Here is a 19,692-nt window from a genome sequence, read left to right as displayed (position 1 = left end):
TACATTTTTGTTCAACAATTCATCCACTGGTAGACATTTGGGGGTTCCACTTCTGCACTATTGTAAGTGCTGCTATGCACATGGGTGTGCAAACATCTCCTTGAGATCCTGTTTTCAGATCGTTTGGATATATAACCAGAAATAGGATAGAGGCATCATGTGGTATTTCTAATTTTTTAAGGAACCGCCATATTATTTTCCATAGGGTTGCACCATGTTACAATCCCACCAACAGTGTATAAGGGTTCCAATTTCTCCACATACTTGCCACCTTTTTTTTTTTTATAGTAGCCATCCTAATGGGTGTGAGGTAGTTTTGACTGGCATTTCTCTGATGATTAGTGAAAGTTGAGCATCTTTTCATATGCTTCTTGGTTATATGTATAGTATCTTCAGGTAAATGTCTAATTCAAAGCCTTTGCCCTCTTTTTAATTGGGTTATTTGATTTTTTGTTGTTGTTGTAGAGTTGCAGGAGTTCATTACATATTCTGGATATTAATTCCTCATCAGATATATGACTTGCAAATATTTTATCCCATTCTGTAGGTTGTCATTTCACTTTGTTGATTGTGTACTTTGGTGTACAAAAGCTTGCAAGTTTGATGTAACCCCATTTGTCTATTTTAAATTTTGCTACCTGTGCATTGAGTGTCAGATCCAAGAAATCATTGCCAAGTCCAATGTCATGAAGCTTTTTCTCTATGTTTTCTTCTAGGAGTTTTGTAATTTTAGGTCTTGTATTTAGGTCTTTAATCTCTTTTGAGTTAATGTTTTATATGGTATAAGGGTGCAACTTCATTTTTTTGCTTGTGGATATCCTTTATTCCCAGCACCATTTGTTGAAGAGACTAACCTTTCCCCATTGAGTAGTCTTGGCACCCTTGCTGAAGACTGTTAAAGCATATATGCAAGAGTTTATCTGGGGGCTTTGTATTCTATTCCATTTGTCTATTTTCTGTCTTTATGCCAACATCACACTCTTTAGATTATTGTAGACTTGTAATATGTTTTGAAATCAGGAAGTGTGAGTCCTCCAATTTTGTTGTTTTTCAAATCTGTTTAGGCTATTCACAGTCCCTTGAGATTCCATATGAATTTTAGGATGAATTTTTCTATTTCTGCAAAAAATGTCATTGGGATTTTGATAGGAGTTGTAATTGAATTTCAGTATTAGCTTATCAAATTTCTGGAGGGGGAAGAAAAGCCAGCTGGGATTTTGACAATGGCTGTGTTCAACCTGAAGATCACTTTGGAGAGTATGGCACTTTAACATTAAGCCTTCCAATCCATGACCATGAAATTACTTTCCACTTATTTGGCTTCTTTCAACAATGTTATATAGTTTTCAATGTCAATGTATTGATCTTATATTAAGTTTATTCTTAAGTATCTTAGTATTTCTGACTGATATTGTAAATGAAATGAATTTCATTTTCATATTGTTCATTGCTAGTATCAGCAATACAAATGATCTTTGTATATTCAACTTTTATTCTACAGCCTTGCTGAATGTGTTTTTTAGATTCTAATCATTTTTGGATTTTTTTTTTCTTTTTTTGTAGATTCCTTAGGATTTTCTATATAAAAGATCAGGTCTTCTGCAAACAGAGAAAATTTGATCTATTTCTTTCTTATGTTCTTATGTTTTATTTTTTTCCTTGACTAATTACCCTGGATAAAATCTTCAATACGTTACAAAGAAGTGGCAAATGCAGACATTCTTGTCTTGTTTCTGATCTGGAGACAGCTTTCCATCTTTCCCATAAAGTATGATGTTAGCTATGAGTTTTTCATAGAGCTCATTTTCAGGAATTAAAGAAATTCCTTTTTATTCCTGGCTTATTAGATGTTTTCTTTTTAGTTATGAAATGGTGTTGGATTTTGGCAATGCTTCTTATGTGTTTACTGAGATAATCATGTGGCTTTTCTCTTTTATTCCATTAATAAGGTGATTAGATTGATTTTCATATGTTGAACCAATCTTGTATGCCCGTAATAAATCTCAAATGGTTATAATGTATAGTCCTTTTTATATATTGCTAGATTAGGTTTCCTTTTTATTTCTTTAAAGATTTCGTGTCTATGTTCACAAGGGCTATTCATAAGGGATATTAGTTTTCTTGTGATAGTTTTGACTGGCTTTGGTATCAGGGTAATACAGTCCTCATAGAATACTTTGAAAAATACTTTGATTTTCTATTTCTTCTTGATTCAGTTTCAACAATATTTATCATTCTAGAAATCTGTCCATTTCACCTGGGTAATCTAATTTGTTAACATACAATTGCTGACACCCTCTTTCATTACTGACTTTAGTAATTTAAATCTTTTTTTTTCCCCATGGTCAGGCTAGCTAGACATTTGTCAATGTTGTTGACCTTTCAAAGAAAAAACTTCTAGTTTCATTAAAATGTTTATTGTTTTTCTATTCTCTCTTTGCTTCTTCTCGAAATTATTTCCTTCCTTCTGATTTCTTTGGGTTTAGTTTGCTTTCTTTTTGTTTCTTATACTGGAAGGCTACTTTATTGCTTTGAGATCATTCTTCTTTTTAAATATAAGCAATTACAGCAACAAATATGCCACTTAGCAATGCTTGAGCTGCATCTCATACGTTTTATGCTGCATTTAATTTTCATTTGTCTCAGAGTATTGTTTAATTTCCCTTGTGAATTTCATCTTTGGCCCATAGTTATTCAGTATTCAGTATCGTTATTCAGTATTGTTCATTTTCTACAAATTTCACTGTTAATGACATAATTCCGTTCCATTGTACTCAGTGAACATACTCTGTATATTTTCACTCCTTTTCAACTTACTGAGACTTAGTTTTTGTTCTATCTTGGAAAATATCCCATGTGTACTTGAAACGAATACATATTTTGCTGCTGCTGAGCGGAGTGTGCTACAGAGTGTGCTTTGTTGATTTCTGCCTAGTTATTCTAAAGATATTTGTAAGTGGGGTACTGAAGTCTCAAACTATTGTTGTTAAATTGTCTATTTCTCCCTTTAATTCTTCCCCCCCCCACCACCAGATTTACTAAGATATAGCCGACATGTAACATTGTGTGAGTTTAAGGTGTTCAAAGTGATGTTTTTCTACACATGTATAGCAAATTGATCACAGTAAGGTTAGTTAACACATCTATCACCTCACATAGTTACCTTTGGTGTGTGTGTGTGATGAGAACTTTTAAAATCTACTCTCTTAGCAACTTACAAGTACACAATACAGTATCGTTAACTGTAGTCACCATACTGCACCATCTCCAGAACACATTCATCTTATAACTGGAGGTTTGTAAGCTTTGACCACCTTTACCTATTTCCTCCACCCTGCAGCCCCTGGCAATCACCTATCTACTCTCTGTTTCTATGAGTGCATTTTCTTTCTTTTCTCCCAGCTTTATTGATATAATTGACATATAACATTCTATAAGTTTAAGGTGTCCAACATAATGATTTAACATATGTACATATAGCATATGTACATATAGCAAAATGACTGCCACAGTAAGATTAACACATACAGCTCTCCATATATTTACATGTTTGTGTGTGTGGTGACAACGTTGAAGATCTTGACAACTTCCAAATACGGTGCTGTTAACTGTAGTCATCATGCTGTGCATTATTAGATCCTGAGAACTAATCCATCTTATAAATGAAAGTTTGTACCCTTTGACAAGCTTCACCCATTTCCCCCACACATACCTGATCTTGGCAACCACCAATTTGCTCTGTTTCTATATGTGTGCATTTTCTTTTTAGATTCCACATATAAATGAGATCATACAATATTTGTCTTTCTCTTATTTCACTAGAATAATGCCCTCAAGGTTCATCCACGTTGTCACAAACAGTAGGATTTCCTTCTATTTTATGGCTGAATAATATTTCATTGTGTGCGTATCTATCTACTTACCTACCTGCCTATCTATCTCACATTTTCTTTACCCATTCATCCGTAGATGGACACTTAAGTTGTTTTCATGCCTTGGTATTGTAAATAACGCTGCAGTGAACAGAGGAGCATGGGTATCTTTTAGAGATGGTGATTTCATTTCCTTTGACTATATACTGAGAACTGGGACTGCTGGATTATATGGTAGTTCTATTTTAATTATGAGAAACCTCCATACTGTTTTCCATATATGGCTTGTATCAAGTTACATTCCCACCAGAAGTACACAAGGGCTCCCTTTTCTCCATATCCTTGTCAGCACTTGTTAACTGCTGTCTTTCTGAGAACAGCCATTCTAACAGGTGTGAAGAGAAAGCTCATTGTGAGGTAATAACTCACTGAGGTTTTGATTTGTGCTTCCCTGATGATTAATAACGATGAGCATCTTTTCATGTACCTGTTGGCCATGTGTATATCTTCCTTGGAAAAATTCAGTTTCTTTGCCCATTTAATCAGATTATTGTTAGTGAGTTGTATGAGCTCTTTATGTATTTTGATCATTAACCACTTAGCAGACAAACAATTTACAAATACTTTCTCGCATTCCGTAAGTTGCCTATTCTTTTTGTTGATGATTTCCTTTGCGGTGCAAAAGGTTTTAAGTTTGATGTTGTCCCATTTATTAATTTTTGTTTTTATTGCTTTTGCTTTTGGTGTCAGAGTCAAAAAACCACTGCCAAGACCAATGTCAAAGAGCTTACTGCCTATGTTTTCTTCTAAGAGTGTTATAGCTTCAGGTCTTACGTTCAAGTCTTTAAATCCATTTCAAGCTAATTTTGTGAGTGATATAAGGGTCCAGTTTCATTCTTTAGCATGTGGTTATCCAGTTTTCCCAACACCATTCAATGAAGAGACTATCTTTACACCACTGAGCATTCTTAGCTACCTTTTCAAATATTAATTGATTATATAGATGTGTGGATTCATTTCTGGGATCTTAATTCTGTACAATTGGTCTATGTGTCTGTTTTTATGCCAGTACCATACTGTTCTGAGTAGTACAGCTTTGCAGTATAATTTGAAATCTGGGAGGTGTGATGCATATGGCTTTGTTGTTCTTTCTCAAGCCTGTGTTGGCCATTTGGGGTCTTTTGAGGTTCCATACAAATTTTAGGGTTGTTTGTTCTATTTCTGTAAAAAAAAATAAATGCCATTAAAATTTTGATGGGGACTGCACTGAATCTATACATGGCTGTGCGTAGTATGGATATTTTAACAATATTAATTCTTCCAACCATGAACATGGGACATCTTTCCACTCATTTGTGTCTTCAATTTCTTTCTTCAATGTCTTTTAGTTTTAAGTATATAGATCTTTCATCTCTTTGGCTAAATTTATGCATAAGTATTTTATTGTTTTTGATGCCACTGTGACCGGGATTGTTTTATTTCTTTTTCAGAGAATTCATCCTTAGTGTATAGAAACACACACTGATTTTTGTATATTGTATTCTAACAGTTTTTTTTTCTGTGTGTGAAGTCTTTAGGGTTTTCTATCTTTAAGATTATATCATTTAAGAAAAGAAATAATTTTACTTCTTCCTTTCCAATTTGGATGCTTTTTATTTCTTTTCTTTGCTTGACTGCTCTGGCTAGGATTTCCATTACTGAGCTGAATAGGAGTGGGGAGTATGGAAACCCTTGTTTTGTTCCTGACCTTAGAGGAAAAGCTTTCAACATTTCACCACTGAGTATGATGTTAGCTGTGGGCTTGTCATGTATGGGCTTTATTATGTTGAGGTACTTTTCTATACCCAATTTATTGAGAATTTTTGTCATGAAAGGATAATGAATTTTGTCAAATGCTTTTTCTGTATCTATTGAGATGATCTGTATGATTTTTAACCTTTCAGTCTATTAATGATTATTGATTTGTGTATGCTGAAACACTTTTGCCTCATAGGGATGAGGCACTTGATCATGGTGTATGATCCTTATAATGTACTGCTGAATTCAGTCTGCTAGTATTTTGTTGAGAATTTTTGCATTTATATTCATCAGTGTCTTGTGATTTTCTTGTAGTGTCTTTATCTGGTTTGGGTACCAAGGTAATGCTGGCCTTGTAAAATGAGTTTGGAAGGAGTCCCTCCTCCTCTTGAATTTTTTGGAAGAGTTTGAGAAGGACTGGCATTAATTATTCTTTAAATATTTGAATTCACCAGTGAAACCATCTGGTACTAGGCCTCTCTGTGTTGAGAGGTTTTTGATGTTGATTCAATCTCCTTACACATTATTGGTCTGTTCAGGTTTTCTATTTATTTTTGATTCAGTCTTGATAGGTTATATGTTTCTAAGAATTTATTTCTCTTCTAGGTTGCCCAATTTATTGGCATATAATTGTTCACAGTAGTCTCTTATGATCCTTTGTATTTCTGTGTTATCTGTTGTAATGTCTTCTCTTTTGTTTATAATTTTATTTATTTGAGTCCTCTTTTTGTCTTGGTTAGTCTAGCTAAAGGTTTGTGAATTTTGTTTCAAAAAGCCAACTCTTAGTATTATTAATCTTTTCTATTGTTTTCCTATTTTTCACTTCATTTATTTCTGCTCTTATCTTAGCTCTACTCTTTATTATTTCCTTCTGCTAACTTTGGCTTACTTTGTTCTTCTTCTAGTTCCTTGAGGTGTAATGTTAGATTGTTTGAGATATTCCTATTTTCTTATAGCTATAGTTTGTTCTTAGAACTGCTTTTGCTCTATCCCATACACTTTGGTATGTTGTGTTTCCATTTTTGTTTGCCTCAAGATACTTTTTCATTCCTTTTCAATTTCTTCTTTGATCCATTGGTTGTTCAGAAGTATGTTGTTTAATTTCCATGTGTTTGTGAATTTTCCAGCTTTCCTCCTATTAATGGATATCTAGTTTCATACTTTTGTGGTCTAAAAAGATACCTGATATAATTTTTATCATCTTCAATTTGTTGAGACTTGTTCTGTGCATAACATGATCCTAGAAAATGTTTCATGTGTGCTTAAAAATATATATGTATCATGCTACTGTTTAATGGAATATTCTATATATGTCTGTCAGATCAAATTGATCTATAGTGTTGTTCAAATCCACTATTTCCTTTTTGATTCTCTGTTGGATGATCTATCCATTGGTGAGAGTGGGGTCTCCAAGTAGTATTATACAGCTGACCCTTGAACAACATGAGTTTGAGCTCCATGGGTTCACTTACACATGGATTTTTTTCAATAAATACACTGGAAAATTTTTTGGAGATTTGCAGCAATTTGTAAAAAACTCACAGACAAACCACATGGCTCACAGCCTATCATCACAGAGAAGTGATTTTTTTTTTAATGTAGCAATGTTTCTAATACTATATTATAAATGACTATAATGCTGTATGCCATAAAAATTTTATAACAAGTTATTCATTAGTGTACAGGCTAGGCTACCATGAAGCAATCTTATTGCTGCTTCTTTGTTATCAATGCATGAATCATTATACCTGTAAATAAATATGAATTTCTTTTCCACATTATCTTTTCATTTTGATGTCTGGCATTATTAATACATGTAACACCTATAGCATTTTGTACCACATAAGACAATATTGATGTAGGTACTGACAGAGGATTCATCTTATAAACAGGTGATAAGCTTAATGATAATTATAAGTTTAACATAAGGAGGAGAAAATACATTTGCTGTACTGCATTTACTGATACCACTAAGTTCATAAACTTACAGTACAGTAAATGTATTTTCTTCTCCTTATGATTTTCTTAATAACATGTTCTTTTCTCTAGCTTACTTTACCGTAAGAATAAAGTATGTAATACATACAACATACAAAATATGTGTTAACTGACTGGTAAGGCTTCAGGTCAACAGTAGGCTATTAGTAGTTAACTTCCGGGGAAGTTAAACATTACGCACAGACTTTCAGCTGTGCGCAGGGGTCGGTGGTCCAGCTCCCACATTGTTTCAAGAGTCAGCTGAATCACTCTCTCACCTTTTAGCTCTGTTAGTATTTGCTTTATATGTGTAGGTGCTCTGGTGCTGAGTACGTAGTCTCCCTTCCACTTGTCAGCTTTTTATCCATGTATTTCAGGGCTGTGTTACGAAGTGCCTATACCTTAGAATTAGTGTTTTATCCTCTTGGTGGACTGACCCTTTTATCATTATAAAATGTCTGTCTTTGCCTCTAGCAGTTCTGGTCTTAACATACATTTTATTGATATTAATGGAGCCAGTCCACCTGTCTTTCAATTACTGTTAGCCCAGTAGTACTTTTTCCATTCTTTTACTTTCAACTTACTTGTCTCTGAATCTAAAGTGTGTCTTTTGTAGACATAGTTAGATGCTTTTAATCCATTTTTCTAATCTTTCATGTCCAATACCTGGCTTCTCCTAGAGGCAGTTTCTATTGACTGTTATTCATACTATGTATGGGCCATACTTTCCTATTTCTTTGTCTCAAAATTATTTGTTGAAAACTAGAAGTCTTAAATAACATAATACAGCCACTCTGTAAATCAGGTTCCTTCCCCTCCCCAGCTTTTGATGTCACTGTTTACTTGCTTCTCCTGAACTAATTCTGTAAAGTCTATATTCTTTGCTGTGTGTGGCCACTGAAGTCTCTACTCAGTTAGCTCAGCAGTCAACCTATTACTGGACAGAGGTTCCCTAAACACTCTGAATCAGGAAGTAGTCAGCCTGTGCCGTGGGGTTCTGCATGTGCTGAGGCTCCAGGAGGTCGTTCACAAATCTGTTTGAGGCTTCACTTTCTGCTTGTGCAAAATCTCAAAGTCAAGAAGAAGTGAGAACTTAGGGCCTTCCCAAGTTTTTCCTGGGCATGTAGACACAGATTCCCAAATATATTCAGAGCTTACCAAAGCCCCCTTTATGTATCTTATTTCCCAGCTTTTCCTTTTGAGTTTTTTGGTCAGCCTCTTGTTTGTCAGCCTCTTGTTTACCACCATCCCAGGCAGCAGCAGTGTTGAACAACTGCCACATACTCTGGGGAAAAGTTTGCTTTCAGTGAGTGAGTGCAGAGTCAGATCAAAGAAAGACAAGCTATGCAAGTGACGATTTTCCAGGGAACTGCCAGACAAGTCACATACACGTAATGACAATTCCCTGGGAATGGGACTTTGAGGAGAACTCCAAATTGCCCATTCCAGTGGATGCTAGGCTTTCGGTTTTCAAAGCTACCGTGACTGTGAGGCTATTGGTTTTCAAGATTACTCTGGAGCGGGGGAGAGGGGAATGGTTAACAGGATAAGTGAAAACAGCACAAAGCTTTCTGTTCTTATGGAAATTCAGCTGGGTTTTATTTTTTTCCTCCAATAAAGTCTTTAGATTGTTACAAGCATTCTGGTTAATATCCAGAGTTCTGAAAATGTTTATTTTGGTCTTTTTTTGCTAGTGTTCTCACTGTTTTTTGGAGGAACGGATTTTCAGAAGTACTGTCATTTAGAAATATTTCTCCCTGTGATCTTTAGACCCTAATGAAAGACAATTTTTAATATCAATAATTAACATCCACATCAAAAATTCTCTCTTTTCATAAGCTTTATTTACTTAACACAATAAAATATTTAGATGACAACTTTAAACTGGATGAGAAGCTACTAGTTTTTTCCAAATTCTTTTGGAAGATTCATGAGCAGTATGTGTAAAGATCACTCAGTCAAAAATGCTTCTTTAGGACACCAGGAATTTCTATTATAAGGTGTAAATAAAACTTTCATCATTTAATTAACAATTGTTATGTTTTACAACATTTAAAAATAATGGTAAAGTCCCTGGTGTTATTTTAGTTTATAAAATCACACTCATTCTAAATTCAGTTTTATTTCATTTACTTGCTTGTTTGGTATTGCCTTTTGTATACTTTCACAGTGACTAAACATTGCCTATATTAGTATAAAGATATCAATTTGACTCACATGGACTTTGAAACAGCAATTAGGAAAATAGCAATTGGGGGGGAAATGGGTATGTAAAGTCAGACCAACAAAAGATAATTCAAACACTTTGGGTCCTCCACAGTAAGGTAGTGTTCTGGGTGCAATCAACTGGAACAATTTGCCTTGATTTGTCTGACCAATGCAGGGAATAAAGATAACCAAAATACATGGCTTTCTATAGGTCAAAGATGCCCAACAACTTCTGGAATACTTGGTTAGTTGAGGCTCTTTAAATCTGCCATTTATTGTCCTCCTCTGACTCACTGGTAATTCTTCTAGGTAAGGTTTAGGAGCAAAAGCAAAGGGTCAGGTCAGTCCATTTTGCGTGTTACTGACATCAGTGTTTAAACCCTCCCCATGTTTTTCTACCATTTTTATCAGGGAATAAAAATAAAATGGGTCTTCCCTAGTGGCGCAGTGGTTGAGAGTCTGCCTGCCGATGTAGGGAACACGAGTTCGTGCCCCGGTCCGGGAAGATCCCACATGCCGTGGAGCGGCTGGGCCTGTGAGCCATGGCCGCTGAGCCTGCATGTCTGGAGCCTGTGCTCTGCAACGGGAGAGGCCACAACAGTGAGAGGCCCGCGTACCGCAAAAAATAAAATAAAAAATAAATAAAATGAAGTCTTTATCATCAAGAAACAGTCCTTATGAGACCTGCATTTTTTTTCTCCTTGTTATACCAAATTGTATCAATTAATTTGAAAGACTGTTATTCAAACAAATACTGTCCACTGAACAAAGTGAACTTTAATCACTGATTTTGTATCTCAACAATTCATAGGTATCAAAGATACAGTATCATGGTTCTATCCTCTTCTTCCTATTCTATTCTGTTTTCTTTTGAAATTGAATCATGACTGCTCTGAAACAAACGCTGGCAGTTGCATGCCAAGGCAGCGTTTTCATAGAACTTTCTTATATTCTGAATTCCTTCCCATTAAATGAATAAAGCATAGAGATTTGAAAAGACCTCCTTATGCATTAAGAGGCACACAAATTATCCTTTGAAATCAATGCAACATTTCCAATCAAATCTGAGACGCTCAGTAAGTATAAATCTGTAGATCATTATCTTTAAAATCAGGAGGCATTTTTAACCAAATATAAAATGGAAAAGCCACAAAAAGAATTCTATTTGAAATCCCAAAATACCAGGTAGGCCCAAATCTTGACTACTTAGCCAATTAAGGTACCATTATTAATGAGACAAAATATTAATCAAAAAGTTAAAAAAAAAAAAACCCAAAACTGGGGGTTCACATTCCCAAACAAATTTAAGGCTATTCTCCCAACATCATTATACTGCCATTAACAAATATATTTTCTTACAAAAGAAAGAGTTTTTTTATCCATTTGTTTCCTTTTAGAGAGAAATTCTTTGATGAATTTATCATGTCTGAAAAACGTAACTCGGACACGTTTCACATTTAGAACGTTAGGTAAAAAGATCATCCTCAACATAACCCTACTATGTTTGGGAGAGGGAATAGAAGGTTTCATACACTAAGGGGCAAGAATCTGGAAGAGACAAGTTCTGTAAACTTCTGTAAAGGACCAGATAAGAAATATTTTAGGCTTCACAGGCCATAAGGTCCCTGTGACTACTGAACATCGTCATTTTAGTTTGCAAATGTGTGTGGCCGTGTTCCAATAAAAGTTGGGAAAATCAGCGCGACCATGCTTGTGGGTCACACTTTGCCGGCCCAGTCTATGAGAAAAGGAAAAGGAGCGGCACTGGTACTGAGGACAAACCACAAGTGGGCATGCAAGCAGATTAGGCGTCCTGATGTATTCTGTGCCTTAATTTCAGGTTTTCCCTTTGTTAAAATTGTGGCATTTTTTCCCACCCCAGCAGATAATCAACTCCCAACTTTAGTGGTAACTGACAGCAAAGTTAAGAAGAAGAGTTTCATTCTTAACAATGTCACTTAGACACCACACAAACTATAATCTAAAGCTTAGCATAAGTGTGACCAAGTCTTTGCTTTGAGCATGCTTCCCTGACAACTAGGAGAATGGAACCTTCTACCAAGCTCCAGCCAAGACCTGACCCACACTCAGCCCTAAGGGGAAGCTGCTGATAGGGTGGCTATCTCAATTGCACATTCACCAGGAAGCAGCCCACAGCATATACTCTGATGGAAAGGTTGAAGAATGAGCAAAATAATCCTAACATTTTTCATTTTTAATAGCATAAAGTCTGGAAACTTTGTGGAAAACATGCTTTCAGAGAAACTAAAAGCTCTCATGATCCATTGGTAAAATCTGGCTTCATAAATCTTGAAATATTAAAACACAGCAGGCATACCCTCCCACATGACAACTCCACCTCCTGCAACATGTTACAGTAAGTGCTGAAAAAGCATACTACTGATCTGGTAATTACTTTACTTCTGGAGCTCTGCTAAAAGCTACTATTTTGCTTTTGTTTTGTATGCATCTCTATCAAATAAGCTTAATTGTGTTCTGCTGCCCTCAGGTGTCCATTTTTTAAATTATACATGAATACATGATTAGTTGGCAAAGCAGGATCCTTTGTAAATTTCCAAACCAGGAAACTGCTATAATATTCAAAGTATTCTTTAATAAACCCTAAACACAAGGCTAATGTAAGTGTTAAAAGTTCAACTTTTAGATATATTTGAAGTATTACTGGGATTTTTCCTACCACTTGTGTAACACATTGCCATTGAAAAAGGAGCCAGAAATGGCATAAAGAAAAAATAGATATATGGTAACTGAAAATAATGTTACAACACAGTGCTTCTCAAAGTGTGGTTCAGGGATCCTGTTCAGGGTGTCCATGAGGTCAAACCTATTTTCATAATAATAATAAAAACGTTTTTCAGTCTCTCACAAGTTACAGTGGAGTTTTCTAGAAGCTACATGACTTGTGATATACTGCAAAAGACAAAATGCAGAAGCAGAGAATCTAGCAGTCTACTATTAAACCAAATATGAAAGAGACTGGCAAAAAATTTTAAATGCTATTCTTTTCACTAAATTTTGTTTAAGTATAATTATTGTTCATAAAAAATATGTTATTCATTTAATTGGCTTCTTAATACTATTTTTTTTTTTGCGGTACTCGGGCCTCTCACTGTTGTGGCCTCTCCCGTTGCAGAGCACAGGCTCCGGACACGCAGGCTCAGCGGCCATGGCTCACAGGGCCAGCCGCTGCGCAGCATGTGGGATCTTCCCAAACCGGGGCATGAACCTGTGTCCCCTGCATCAGCAGGCGGACTCTCAACCACGGCGCCACCAGGGAAGCCCTCATTAATACTATTTTAAATGATTTAATAAAATGTTTAAATTATCCATTTTAGTTTCTAATATGGTAAATCAGATATAAGTAAAAGCTTTTTGGTGGTCCTCAAAATATTTTAAGAGTATAAAGGAATCCTGAGAACATTGAGAAGTATTTAGTAGCATCTTCTATCACTGCTTCATAGAAAGTAGTTTCTCTAAAATTTGAGAAGATAAAGGAAAGACTGCCCTCATTATCAAATTACAAAGACTAATCTCTACTTCTAACTTGATTGTCTAGACAGGCATTAAAGAAAATAATGGTATTAGAGGTCAGAGGTTTCAGTCACCTTCCTCATCCTCATTTCCCCCTCCCTCCCCAAACTATTTGCAGGAAGAAAGAGCAAAACCTGACTTAACAGAGTTTCATCTGCTTTCCTTTATCACCATCTACAAATGAGCAGTGCAAATGTGAGAAGCTCATAATGGTAAGAAAGAGAAGGGATGAAGTTTCTGAATAATGTATCAATGAGATAATCCAAGGCCCCTAAATGAGCCCCACTGACTCAACTGATAAAAGCTATCCTTGTTGTATTTTATAAGTATGAACTGATTCTAAGAAAAGTAAAACTACCAAAAAAAAAAAAAAAAAGGTGAAAAAAGAAAGAGAAGGGGGTAAGGGCAGGGAGAAAGGAATGGAGGAAAGAAAAAAAGTAAAGGAAGGCTTTCATTTTGAGGAGTCCTGGAAGCCAAGAAAATCCACCAGTGCATGATTAATTCTGACATGCTTAAATAAGGATTCCTATTAAAATCTCAGCAGTTGCCAATTTGACAGTGATGAGAGTCTGGTGGAGTCACTGTGGCTGGGGAGCCCCCACGAGGTGAAAGAAAGACTCCACATCAGGGAGGTGGAAAAGAGGACTCCAAGGGAAGGAGGCTTATGGAAATAAATACCACCCACAGCTGGAAATCAGATAGAAAAAGAATTCAGAGCCAGGGCTGGCTCTCCTGGAAGAGGACACTGAGGAAATGGGGTAGCATGGACTCGAAGAGGAGTCCACAGAGAAGACAGCTCTGCAGGAGAGAGGGACAGCAGAAGCAAAACGCACTCACAGCGGATGCCAGTTACAAGGATGACGGCCGCAGAAACCCACAGAGAATCCCTGAGTTATTAAACCCACAGAGAATCCCTTAGTTATTAAATAATCCCTAGCAACCTCATGGAGATCTGTGCTGCTTTTAAGGGTGGAAATATAAGATAGCACAATATGAAAAGTAAAAGCATTAAAAGTCTTTAATCACAATTCTTACAACAGGCATTTTCCACTTCTGATAATAAACCAAATATTTTACCCACCATTCAAAATTCTAGGATCCTAGAAAGCCAATCTACGAATTAGAAACTCACAATTATCAATGCAGTTTACAGATTGAAAAATAATGAATTCCTATGACCTATCTCAAACTGAACTACACACTACACACACCTTCTTAACATTATTCTGTTACAAAACCTATACTTTATTCCTTGACTTCTTTCTTCCCCCTACCAGTATGGTATACTTGCCTTGGTTTTACCCCTTATCCAACCTATAACCCAACACCAAAAAGAGCCAGTAAGGTCCTGCCTCACACAACAAAGCCAGACTACTGAAGATGATGCATGCCAAGTATCCCAAGGACAGAGCATCTGCAGGATGCCCAGCCCGAGACAGGAAGCCACCACTCCAGAGAAACCACACCCTACACACTACACCCCATGCACAGGGTGGGCTGGCTCTGTCAATGCTAGAAAGCGGAGACACACCTCAGATAAAACTGCTGCTAAAAATCCCAGGCCTCAGTGTTAAAGGGTAGATTCTGTCACAAAATCTTGACTTAAAATAATGCCCTGGCTACTGCCTCTGACCATGGCCTGACCTGGGCAGCACCATCTTGTGGATCTCTTCCAACTTTTAGCTGTGACACTGGCCAACTACTGTGCCCCTATCCACCCCAGTCTCTGCTGCAACTCAGTTCTATTTCTAAAACTTCCTCCCATCTCAGGATCCAGTCCTGGTAAGAAGCTCCTGACTACTGTCTTGGCCCTGCTACCTGTCTTCAGCCTCAGCCTCAGATTCAGGAGGCTGAAGCTCGACTAGGACTGAAGTACAAGAGAGCTACTTTTAGTTAACAGAGCACATCTGAAGATAAGTCCAGAAAAGGAACAGGTTTGAGTTTATTCTAAAATGATAAATCATTTTATTCATGCCTTTCCAATAAAATACAAGGCTTTAAAAAAAAGTTTCAACTCTTTCCTTGTTGATAGTTACAATATTCAATACACCTTAGTTCCAACATAGCAAGAGAAAAATAAACCTTAGGGTTTGTTTTGATAGATATTGATCTGTATGTGCAGAAGTCTAACTTACATATAGATTTCAGATATGAAGAGGCATTTTAAAAATAAGAGATCACTTAGCAAATGTGACCACAATTATAAAATACTTATTTAATCTGAGTAAACCACTTGCAGAAAAGTAAAAGCAAGTCCATACTATTGCTAAAATAATGATAACTAATGATAAATCATTCGTATTTTTTAAAGTAAGTTCAGAAGGGAATCACCATTCTTAGCTCCAGTAAAATGACTAAAACATCTGAGCCCACTTAGTGAAGGGTGTGTAATTAAGAGAACCCCAGTGCTTTTCCACCACAGCACCTTAGTTACCTACCACCACCTCTGCAGTTAACCTAAGGGAGGTTAGCCTCACCAGCCCTACCAGAGTGAGATATGGCCTCTGATCCTTACCCAGATGGCAGGGAACTTGGAATGGAGTGTACATGCTACAAGTGTTTCTTTTTTTTTTTTTTTTTCGGTTTGCGGGCCTCTCACTGTTGTGGCCTCTCCCGTTGCAGAGCACAGGCTCCGGACACGCAGGCTCAGCGGCCATGGCTCACGGGCCCAGCCGCTCCGCGGCATGTGGGATCTTCCCAGACAGGGGCACAAACCCGCGTCCCCTGCATCGGCAGGCGGACTCTCAACCACTGCACCACCAGGGAAGCCCTACAAGTGTTTCTTTAACGACAGAATAAATTAGAAAAAAGGAAGCTAGAAAGACATTCCAACATATGACACTGTATTAGACTCACTATATTAGTATACCTTCTACCATTCTATTACTAAGATTAGCAGGAAGAACAAAGGCCCATTCCAGTGCATTTTCAACACATCATTCCTAAGCACAGGAAGATTCACAAAGAACAGCTGTAAGAAGTGAACCTCCCAGGTTATACCTCCCCCACTGAAAGCATGAGGAAGGGATGAGCTTGTCTCAGCACTTCTTAGAAATGTCATGCTGTTGTACTGCTATTATGACACAATGGTAGGGAAGAAAAGGGAAGTGGTTTATTGGTTCATTTCCCAAGAGGATTACTCTGGCTTTGGACTAAGTAATGAGAGGGGATGACCTAGGCAGTACAGCATAAGGAGAAGGTGAAAAGGGGAAGATGCTAGAAATAATTCACTGTATACTCTTCATGAATGATTCACTTTCAATAAGTCAGACACTGTAACATAATTCAGGCAATCATAATGCAAGAGAAGTTATATCCAGAATTATGAATTAAAAACTTACCACCTAGAAGGAAAATTTATTTTTTAAATGAATCCAGAGGAGGAAAAGAAGAGAAACACATTTTCACACAGTTAGTTTTTATGATAGCTAGTATACTTTCAACAGACTTGAAACAGCATGCACTGTATATAAGAATAAAAAAGTCTAATATACAAAACTTAAACAACAGACAATCCGAAGTACGTAGCACACATTTTTAAAAACAAACCTAAGAACTAATAATCAATAACAACATGATTTTGAAGGCGATACAGAGAGATTTACTTGCATTCATAATTTTCTCCCTCATATGTAATTCTGCCACTGTAGCCAGTTGTTATTATGTACGATTGGCATAAATCAAGATAATATTAAACTGTTCATTTATATAAACTGTCTCTTATATCCTAGTTGCCAAAAAGAAGTGCGACGCATCATTTAATCTCCTTTCAATTCCTCAAGTGTGGAAGACAAAAGCAAATCCAAGATCTGTGGTTCTGAACCTGTGTACAAGAGGCCCTGGGGTGCCCATGGCTTGTCTGGACATCAAGCATGCGGAGTTATCTGAATAAATAACAAACTTCACACCTTTACTTACTGCTATACTTCAAATTATTGTGATTAATAAGACACATGCTTATTTGAAAGTATTATTAAAGCAATATTAGCTTTTTAAAAAGCAATCCAGCTTTTAATAGAAATAAATCCCCACAAATCTAGCAACTTCCATAGAAGTACTATGACATCCCTAACCTTTAAATAAGAATCGAACTATTACTGGATTCTCTTTTTCATTACTATACATTTTCTCAGTCAAAAGAGAGTAAATGCACAACTATCATATGTGGATGGGACCTCAAGATATCCAATGTGAAGAAGATTCCTCATGCTGGGACGCATTGGCTTGGATTAATGTTTGTATGTGGACAAGCATAATCAAAAGTGTTTCCTTCAGCTGATAGTTAGGTTAAGAAATTGAGTGGGAGGAAAAGAAGGGGACAGAGTTGCAGCTGTTATCACAAGATGAACAGAAAAGAAAGCAATGAAAACGTGCTTCACTGTTAACAGGAAAACAGAGGTTAGGACAGTACACTGATTGGTCATCCCCATATCAAGTTGAATGAATATTAGACTCTAACACTCATTTCAAGGCTCACACTGTGGGAATCCCAGTACCTTCATTTCCACAAGACATATTATCCACGAATGTCCCCTGAGAACATCTACATTTTCAGTCTATATAATCTCAGGACACAAGTTACATATGCCTACAAGTCACTAACGTGTTCTAAATTCACCTCCTGCAAACTGCAGAAGGAATTTCCTAGTTGAGTATTGTGAGATTTGTGAAGACGATGTTGAAATTATGATTCTATCACTGTATCTTCTCCTTCACTTTCTTGACAGTAGAACCGTTCTTCCCCCGCCTCAGTCCATCTTAATGACCCCATACAGCTCCATTTTGCCTCTCTTAAAGAGGAGCACCATGTTTAAAATAAGGTGTGACCTTTTGGAATAGTAGTAGAACAAATTAGGACCAATATCTAAGTTTTAGTTCTTTTAATGTGGTTTCTTAATTGGAAGATAAATCATATATCAAATCAAGGGATGATCTAGACTCTTTAATTATAAGAAACATGATTTTCTCTTCAAAATAAATGGACCTGGGACTATGAAATAATTTTTGTGCTAAGTACATGTTGATCTATATTTAACTAAAACATTTTCTCTAATATGAACAGTTCAAGTAAATGCTAAAATTCCACTTCTATGAAAGGTGAAAGTTTACATATAATTCTAAATTCTATAAGTTCATCCTATACTTTAAATAGAAGATGAGACAGTAGATTACCTTGATATTTCAACTAGCAAGAGACCAGGTAAGTTGAGGAGTGTAAAGAAGTCTGAGTTTTAAGACTTACTACTATATTTAGTGAAAACATAGTTGACACTTTCAGATCTAACTTATATCCTCTTTCCACTATTCTATATCAACCCTAGTAGCTAACCAAAAAACAAAACAAAAACAAAAAACATAAGTAAAAGCTCTGTCTCTGCCACCTAGTGGAGAAAGAAGATACAAGAACACACATTACAGCTAGAACAACTCCAGACGTGTAGGCATACGGAATTCACTTAAAATTATGTTCAGTGCTAGCATGTAGAATAAGTTATTTCTTTTTCCAAAGGTTTATGCTTACCTACCTGCCATGTAGAGAATGAGGTAAAGGGAGGCAGAGGATAAACACAAAAGCAAAGATAAGCCCAAAATATTTTGGAGCTCTGTAAGACAGCTCTTCACACACCTACACTTACATGGCCATGGAGATCTGTGTTAAGAAGCATCATTGCACAGGTGAGGCAATGGACTCCATCTAACAAAAGAGACAAGGACAGAAAGCATTAATTCACTATTTCCTATTGGACTCCTCAGTATCATTAAAATAGCATACCTATGCTTAATTAAGAACCTATGAAAACGCAATACTGTGGCTAGGCAAAATTAATCATATTCATTTGGGGAAACACAAAATAGATAAAGAAAAAGTTATTAAAATGATCTCAATGCACAGATTTGGACTCTACTGGTGATGAAGTAAATTATTCCTACCTCTGGAGGACAATTCGATAGTATATATCTAAAACTTTGAAACAGTGTCCTTTGACACAGCAAACCTACTTCTAGGGCTTTATACTAATGAAATAAGGAGCTACCCCAAACACAAGGATACCTAAAGAAAGACTGCTTACAATGGGGAATGAGTAAATATAACCCACCTAAAACACAATTCTGTTATGTTGAAGTCATTAAAAATGTGGTCCAAGTATACATGTTGAAATGGAAAGATATTTTACAATAAAGTATTACATGAAAAACACACTATATGCAGTATGATTCTATTTAAATATAATACATCTAGAATGATATATAATGTAATATTAAGAGATTATTATCTCTTGATAGT

The 19,692-nt window shown here is 36.3% G+C and overlaps 1 protein-coding gene across 3 annotated transcripts in view; it reads right to left on the bottom strand.

The window, feature by feature from the left end:
• Window positions 1–19,692, bottom strand: part of PSD3 (pleckstrin and Sec7 domain containing 3) — a 565,935-nt gene that overhangs the window by 277,709 nt on the left and 268,534 nt on the right. For all 3 annotated transcript variants that reach the window (XM_027122996.1, XM_027122997.1, XM_027122998.1), the window contains one exon: window positions 19,043–19,101. In XM_027122996.1, coding sequence (XP_026978797.1) covers window positions 19,043–19,101 — 59 coding nt within the window. The remainder of the gene's footprint in view (window positions 1–19,042; window positions 19,102–19,692) is intronic.

This window comes from Aethalodelphis obliquidens, unplaced genomic scaffold (assembly GCF_003676395.1).
Source record: "Aethalodelphis obliquidens isolate GAN/ISIS:26980383/991018 unplaced genomic scaffold, ASM367639v1 scaffold25, whole genome shotgun sequence".
Classification (NCBI taxonomy): domain Eukaryota; kingdom Metazoa; phylum Chordata; class Mammalia; order Artiodactyla; family Delphinidae; genus Aethalodelphis; species Aethalodelphis obliquidens.
Note: the sequence above shows the minus strand (reverse complement) of the source record. Positions and strands in the feature narration are given on the sequence as shown.